Source organism: Staurois parvus, unplaced genomic scaffold, assembly GCF_062004578.1.
Source record: "Staurois parvus isolate SC_StPar_1 unplaced genomic scaffold, SC_StPar_1.0 ptg000500l, whole genome shotgun sequence".
NCBI lineage: Eukaryota > Metazoa > Chordata > Amphibia > Anura > Ranidae > Staurois > Staurois parvus.
In genome coordinates this window covers 85,182-93,981 of record NW_028318296.1, presented here as the reverse complement: position 1 = coordinate 93,981, position 8,800 = coordinate 85,182, and the positions used below count along the sequence as shown (strand labels likewise).

General features: G+C 44.0%; 1 protein-coding gene across 1 annotated transcript in view; it reads right to left on the bottom strand.

Annotated features, from left to right (window-relative positions):
- Positions 1-597: 597 nt before the first annotated feature.
- LOC149452040 (uncharacterized) overlaps positions 598-8,800 on the bottom strand; it is a 77,680-nt gene continuing 69,477 nt past the window's right edge. Inside the window, exon 8 of the mRNA XM_089689850.1 lies at positions 598-716. Within this exon, the coding sequence (XP_089545976.1) occupies positions 598-716 (119 nt within the window). The remainder of the gene's footprint in view (positions 717-8,800) is intronic.

The following is an 8,800-nucleotide window of genomic DNA, read 5'->3' as shown; positions in this document are numbered from 1 at the left end:
GGTCCTACGTTTAATAGGTATACAGGGGTGGGTGAGCGTCACCAAATGCACACTGTTCAAGGCTGTATACCTGCACCCACACGCCTGTCAGATTAGGAGCTGTGGCTGTGTTCATACATGTGCTGTGTCCCCATTGTGTAACATAGGCTGCCTGCACACAGCCCCTGCCCCATAAACTACTGACCCATACTGTACAGGCCACAGCACCTATGTGAATTATCCCCAACACCTCATTTACACTGAGCTTTATTTATTACCTCAATACTATGTTATCCTTTAGATTCAGCAGGATTTTTGTATTAGTTATATTGTATTTGTGTCCGCTAATAATGATTTTAGTGTATTTTTAGTGAAAATATTTGTTTTGATATTTTTGGGGGGATCCAGTCAGACAGGCTGTACAAGGTCCAGCTGCAGCCCTGGGGGATGAGATTGTATTTTATTTTGCATTTTATAAACAAATAGGCAAGTCAATAGAAGTCATCTTGTTTAACACACTTCATGTAGTGAACTTTTAGCCCCCAAGAATCTGTGTCTGCCATGAAAGGGCCATGAAAGGGCCAATTGTGTTTGGTTTTTTTCACCTCCCAGACAAAATCACTTACAACACATCACATGGCTGTGATACCAGGGAAATACTTCAAAGCTTAACATTCCTAACTTTCCCTTCCTGGTTGGGTCTGGATCCTCTTCTTTCAGGTGGGGAATTTCATTGCCTGGAAAGGAACACAATAACACACAGCAGCAAGTGATGTTTAAAAACAATATTTAGTCACAAAGATGAACATATTATCATCCTAATATTGTTCTAATACTGAAGAAGGCCAATAAAATCTGCTCTGACTCAGCTTCCAATGCATTCTCACAGGGAGGAGGAGATCACTGGTCAATGGCAGCTATTTACTTACAGGAGCATTCACACTTGTAAATGACCCCTGTCTGCAATCAGCTGCAAGAACCCCAGCGGGGAATAGCAGGGATGTGCTGTTCCTATCGCCTGACCCCCGAGACATGTAGTTCTGGGCGCCGGGCAGGTAGGGTGTTTTGTCTTTAGCCGTGCTGCAGGCAAGCAGCAGGGCTCACCTGTCAGGTGGAAGCGCTGCCACCCAATTGCTTCCACACAGCCCACAGTGTCACCCCCCCCCCCCGCCAGCTATATGTCCCAGGCTTTGCTTGCCCATCTGCGGGCCCAGGACTGGCTCAATGTGTGCCGGCAGGATGTGGTATAGGGGAGGAAGGAGAGCAGACATAACTGCTCCCCTCCCCTTCTCCTGACCCGGAAGTGATGTGATGTCCCTTCTGGGTCCCTGTTTGACACATTCCTGGTCATTGACGCCCAGAAAGAATGTAATGTGCAATGCCTTACATTCAGTGGAATACAGGGGAGACATTTCAAATAAAGAGAACCTGTCACCAAAAAATCATCACATAGGGAGCTTTTTTTAAAAAAAGTTAAGTAAAAAAATTGTTGCCATTTCACGAGTGCACGCAGATTTAAGGTTTGACATAGACAGGCTCCAGTGATGGCTACGAGGATATAGGAGGATTTAGAGCACAGCGGCATACCTACTACAGATATGAACTGAGTCACACTGTCTTGGAGGATTTTGAAAGGGGTGGAGGGTTAGCCCATGTTGACCTGGCTTTGGGGAGGAGGGACCTGTAGGGTTGCCCTGGGAGGGGGAGGGGAGGGTGGGACTGTGTGGGACATTGTTGGGGGGTTTGGTTGATGGTAGGGGGCTGGGGGGAGGGGATGGATGGGGTATGTGCATTGTTTTGAATATATGATCTGTTTTATTGTTACATCCATAATACATTTCTGCTGCTTATTAGCCTTTGAGGTGCTATATGCTTTTGTGGGTTTTTTTGTTTAGAGTCTGAGGTGGCATACCAGGAAAGGCTGGATAGCTCTCCAAGAAGAAAAAATCCCTTCTGAGCACTTGTACATAGTTCTAGGAAGTTACCCTCAGCTCAACAGTTCAGGTATCCCTCATCCCCATCCAAGTTTAAATCCCATATTAAAATGCATAAAAAAACCCCAAGTTCAAGGTCTGTTTACTGTCTCTGGAGTGCAAGGCTAGAAGGAAATGCGTGTTGCCTGGCTGTGCAGGACTATAGGGGGACCCAAATCTTCAGCAACTTCTAAGGGGGCAGCGCTACACTACCAACTACCACCTCCTTGTAACCCTCTACGGTGTGCCTGCTATCCTGCCAACTACACCCCTCTGTACCCTGCCATTGTGTGCCTGTTATCTTACCAACTACTGTTCCCTAAACCTGCCACTTTGTGCCTGCTATCCTCCCAATTACCCATTCCCTTTATCCTTCCACTGTGTGCCTGATATCCTTCCAACTACCCTTTCCTGTAGCCTTCCATTGTGTGCCTGGTGTTCTCCCAACTACCCCTTACCATCCCCCTTTGCTCCTCAGAGAGTATTTGACAGGCAGAGAGGAGGCATTGTATTGCACTAGCGCGCTGCAACCATATGCAATGCATGCAGTTGTGGGGCACTTGCAAAGCAGCGCTATTCACTTGAATGGGTCACCTGCTATTCACCAACAGTCACAGGTATTAGTTAGACAGGTGTGGGTGAGGGGCCCGAATGTACACTGTCTGTTTAGGGCCACACACCTGTACCCACACACCTGTCAGATTAGGACCTGAGGCATACCTTTCAACCTTTTGAGATGGGAACCAGGGACACCTATTAGTAAAGTATGTAGCTATAGGATGCCCCCCCCCCTACCACCAAAGAACAACCAAAATAAATTCCCCAGCTCTTGACAATCGCAGCGATACCATATATGTGTATGTTATTTGTAGTTTGTACCTGTAGTATAGCCCAGAAACAATAGTGCACATTTGTCGTTGTTTTTTTTTTACCTAAAACAAACTGACACCTACGTATTTATCTTTTTTTTTTTTGTTACAAACATTTTTCTTGCCCTCTATGCCAGGAGTTAGAGAGATACAATGTATCTCTGTCCTCCATTCATAGAAAGAAAAAAAAAACAAGGGGGCCGGGCTGTACAGTGACTGATCACTGTGATAGCCAATCGGAGGCTATCACAGCGATCATGTGACCCAGAATTGGGAGTCCCGGGTCCCGATCGTTAGGAGACAAATTAGGCCGTGGAGCCAGTAGAGAGAGAAAGGGTGGAGAAGGTTGCTGATGGTCTGGCCTACTGCGCTGCAAGCCGAACACCCTGACAGCAGGAAAGAGAGAAAGCACAGCTTCAGGCCTGAACCGGACGGGCTGAGGACTGTTCCTGTTCTGCGGGTGAGATGGACCGCCGCACCCTGCTAATCCAAAGTAAATCGGGTGAGAGAAACCCAATGTACCTCACTGCCATAGTGAACATTGCTTGGCTGCCACTACAGCTACACCCTCATCCATAATAGTGAACACTGTCCACAAGTGCTGGCGGTGTTGCTGGAGAACATTTACACCACAGATACCATCCATCCCAATCTCAGGATACCGCGCTACACAATTAGTGTGACAAGTGCCCATTGACATAACAAGCAAGTGATTGATTTACTCAGCAGGCTACTTGTCATTATCCGCTTGTGCTTTGCCTAAGAAGAAGGGTTCATGTACACTGCAGCTGATAAACTCACGTTCGGGAGCTTTTCTGCGTTTTTTCCAGCAGCCCCTGAACCCTCCCTAATGTTTTCCTATGTGTCCATGTACACTATGTCATTTACAGGCAGTTGAGTTTACAGACATTTTTTTGAACGCACCAAACTTGCATTCAGGAGTAGATTTTATCAACGTTTCAAACGTCAAACACTTGTAAACGCAGCTAACTGCATATATAAGCGTTTGTGTTTAGAAGCGTTTTTAACTGTTCCATAACCAAATGCTGTCCAGAGCCTTTTTTCATCATCAGAAATGCATGCAATGCTTTTTCCATGTATTCAAATGAGCCCGGTACACCAGCGCAGTCAGTTCCAGGTTTTGCGTGAAGGAAAAAATGGTAGAAAGTGCCGCATTATGGTCATGATGGGATCCATAGTGAATACAACCAGAAAAGACAGGTCATCTCAACACATACTGCTCTCTCTGCTTCTGCTCTTTCTGTAGTATGTCCGCAGTCTCTGGTCATCTCCTGTACTATGTCCGTAGTCCCTGGTCATCTCCTGTACTGTGTCCGCAGTCCCTGGTCATCCCCTGTACTGTGTCCGCAGTCCCTGGTCATCTCCTGTACTGTGTCCGCAGTCTCTGGTCATCCCCTGTACTGTGTCCGCAGTCTCTGGCCATCCCCTGTACTGTGTCCGCAGTCTCTGGTCATCTCCTGTACTATGTCCGTAGTCTCTGGTTATCTCCTGTACTGTGTCTGCAGTCTCTGGTCATCTCCTGTACTATGTCCGTAGTCTCTGGTCATCTCCTGTACTACGTCCGTAGTCTCTGGTCATCTCCTGTACTACGTCCGCAGTCTCTGGTCATCTCCTGTACGGTGTCTGCACTCTCTGGTCATCTCCTGTACGGTGTCTGCAGTCTATAGTCATCTCCTGTATTATGTCTGCAGTCCATTGGTTCAGAATATTTTTTTTCTTGTTTTCCTCCTCTAAAATCTAGGTGCGTCTTATGAAGCGAAAAATATGGTATATATTGTACATGACATAGGCCTGACCAAGGTGTTCATTATCTCAACAGTTGCTGGCTTTAATGATGTTCTTTAAGATAGGCTCAGTGAGACAAAATTATACATTTTTGTGTGCAGAAAAGCAAATGTAAAGAAAGGTTCGGAATGTAGACACCCTAAGCTATCTGCTGAGAGGTATATTGAGTCCATGGAAGATTTATTTTTTTACACAAGTTTCTTGAAAATGAAAAACATTTTTTTTCTTTTTTTAATGTCATTGAAATTATTTATTTCTCGCACAAGCCATGGGTATATGTGGAATTACACCCCAATATAAATTCTGCTACTTCTACCGAGTATGGGGATACCACATGTGTGAGACATTTTGGGAACCTAGCCGCATACAGGAGTCTGAAATCCAATGACCACTTTGAAACACGGAAAGTGCGTAACTTCCTCATTTCTCTTTCTCACTACCTATCACAGTTTCGGAGGTCCTAAAATGTCAGGATAGCACCAAACCCCCCCAAATGGTCTACTTTTGGAAAGTAGACACTCCAAGGAATTTAAAAAGAGGCATGGTGAGTATTTTGCAGATCTCATTTTTTCTCACAAGGTTTTGAAATATAAAAAAAGAAAAGAAAAAATATATTTTTGTTTTTTTTCTTCATTTTCCAAAAACTTGTGGCAACAGACAATATATGAAAAATAAGCTGATAGGTAGTCAGGAAGTGTAATGAGGAAATAAAGCCCATTTAAAAGCCTGAAGGTGCTTATTGGATTTTGGGGTCTTGTACTTGGCTAGACTGCCAAAACATCTCTCACATGTGGTACCCCCATACTTGGGAGAAGTAGCAGAATGTATTTTGGGGAGTAATTGCACATACACCCATGACATGTGGGAGCAGTAAATCATTTAAGTGACAATTTTGTGTAAAAAAAAATGTTTTTTTTGTAATTTCTCTAAAACTTGTGGTAAAAAAATAATTGATTCAACATGCCTCTCAGCAAATAGTTTGGGGTGTCTACTTTCCAAAAGGGTCGCTTTGGGGGGTGGGGGCATTTTATGCCCAGCATAAGAAGTTTATGCCACACATCATTCACTCTTCTAACCACCTGAAGATCAAACCTTTTCTGACACTTTTTGGTCACATGAAAAAAATCTGTATTTTTTGCTAGGAAATTAATTTAAAACCCCAAACATTATATATTTTTTAAAGCAGACACCCTAGTGAATAAAATGGTGGGTGCTACAATTTTTTATGTCATATAATACTCACGCAGTGATTTTTGAAAAGCAAATAAAAAAAAAAAAACACTTTTCTTACTTTTAATACACAAAAACACAACATATTGGCCAATTATTTGGTAACATATAAAAGATGGTATGCCAAGTAAGATAGATACCAAACATGACATGATTTAAAGCTGCACATGCCCCGTGCAACGGTGACAAACTGCATACATTTTTAATATCCATAGGCAACGTTTTAAAAGCCTTTACAAGCTACCATTTTAGATTTACAGAGGCGGTCTAGTGTTAGAATTACTGCCCTTGATCTGACGTTCATGGCGATACCTCATATGCATGGTGGAACCACTGTTTACATACCGGCACAGGGTCAATGCTCGCACACACAGGTGTGCGTACATGGGGGAGGGGGGGTTGAGAGGTTTTTTTTTTTTTTAAGTTATTTTGATTTTTTAAATAATTTTTGCACTGTTCCTTTCATTTTTTTTAGCACGTTTAATGCTATCACAGGGAATGCAAATATCCCCTATAACTTCAATGGGCATTGTCATATATTCTTTTTTGAGAAATCTGGGGTCTATCAGATTCTGGATATCTCCTCTGCCCTTACATTATCTAGTCAAACCAAGATCGGTGTGATCAGATGCTTTCCCAATTTACAAATGGTGCTGTTTATATCCTGGGAAACTGAAGTGATGAAATGCTTGAGGCTTCCGATTTCTTATACTGTAGAGATGGTTGGCTCCATTTTGGTTCCCAATCAGCTCTATGATCAGCTGGCAGAAACACTGGCTGCATTCTCAGGTTCCCCCGCTGGCACGGGACTGCCCAAGAAAACCGTGGAAGGCAGCGGGGGAGGGGGTCTATCATCTCCCACTGCTTGTAAAAGCAATCCTGCAGCTAATTAGCCACTAGGATTGCTTTTACATGAAAGCCGATCGCTGGCTGAAAAATACGATGCCAGGATGATGCCTGCAGCTGTAGGCATCATCCTGGTATAACCAGGGATGTACCAGTACGTATAACCATTAAAAATCCAGGGATGTACTAGTAAATTGCTGATCCTTGTTGGGATGCTATGTTTTTTTTTTTTTGGATGCAGCCTGTAGACTGAATGAAAAAATGAAAAGAAATCTCTACTAGTGTGTGGTATGCCCACCATTAGAATATACCGCCCTGCATACACCCACTTCTAATGGTGGACACACATTAGGTCACAGGGTGCCACATGTGCCAGTTCTAAGATTGTACAAATGTCTAAATAGTGGCACGCTTGAATAAAAATTGTCCACATATAAGTGGTACCCCATAATAAAAAAGGATGACACCGAGTCCCAAACTATCTTGCCACTTCTCCCCATGTAGTCTGGGCATCCAGGGGGCTCCACGTGACTATCTTTTCCCTCGTAAATCCAAATCTTATATGTATAGCCTGTTGCCCTCTCACAGGTCTTCTACATCTTGACCCCATATCTGGCATGCTTGCTGGGGAGAAATTGTTTGAATGCAAGGCAGCCAGAAAAATTAATGAGGGACTCATCAACGCAGATTTGTTTGCTGGGGAGTATAGACATCTGCAAATTTTTGTTTAAGGTGATTTGCGAGGGGCTGAATTTTGTGGAGCTGGTCAAATTCAGGGTCACCCCGAGGACGACAGAGTGTATTGTCTTTGAAATGCATAAAACACATTATACTCTCATATCTATGTCTGGCCATGGCTGCAGAGAACACGGGCATATGATGATTCGGGTCTGTGGACTAATACAACCGCGATTCATTTTTTTTAGTAATGCCCATGTTGAGGGTTAGACCCCCAAAAAATGTAAATTTTGAAACCGTAATGGGTTTCCATGCGAATGGTCTGGCAAGATTTGAATCTGGGTTGGCGGCGATAAATTGTTGTGCATATAAATTCTTTTGATCCACAATCAATGCATACAGATCTTCTGTGAAAAACAGCTCCAAAAATCAAGGGGAGTAGTTAAATTTGCTGTTTCCACCTGAATTCCAGGTTGGTCAGTGAATGGGGGAAGTACGGGTGCTGCAGAATTTGTGGGCTACCAATTGGGATTTGCAAGCACATCCGGAAGGATACTAGGGGCTCTATGGGCCTGTGTGCGAATTCTTGGTGGTTGTGGGACAATACTTGTGCTCGCCTCCGCACCAGCTTGTACTGCACTTATGGGACTCGCCACGTCACCAAGTCATACTGCAGTGCTGGTATTATTATTATACAGGATGTATATAGTGCCAACAGTTTGCTCAGTGCTTTACAATATAACGGGAGACAACACAGCAACAATACAGTTCAATACAAGAGGGTTGGGAGGGCCTGATCCTGGGAGCTTACAATCTAAGAGGTATGTGAAAGACCACGATGTACTAGGCCTCTAGTGCTCGCCAGTTCACCAAAAGGTAGCATGGCACTAGTACTGGCACTCTGCTGCCTATGAGAGTCATCAAAATTTACCGGAAAGTGCTAACAGAGATCAGGCCTGATTCTGCCAACACTGCGGTTTTGTGCGCAATGTATCAAGTGACAGTGACCTACTGACACTGCACTTGTTGGGGGAGAAAACAGGGTGCTGGCAGGTGCCGGGGCTGATCCCGCTAACGCTGTGTTTTTGGGGACACTATACTAATGTGAATGCTGGTATAGTGCTGATCTAATCAAAGATATTGATCCGTTCAGACACTAAACTAGCAATGGAGGTTTATTGTGTATGAGCGTGTTCCTGGCAATCAAGGGGTTAAATATGATTATTGGTGTACTGACGTGCAATCTGACGCCATCTGGGAGGGGCATGAAAACCACGGGTACACGAATCACGTATTTATTATATATATGTGATTTTGCACACCCGTGCCACCCTGTAGTAGTATTTCTGCTATAGGGTGGTCAGGAAGTGGTTACAGAATCGGTTTGTGTTACAGTGCTGTGTTACTTTAACTGACAAT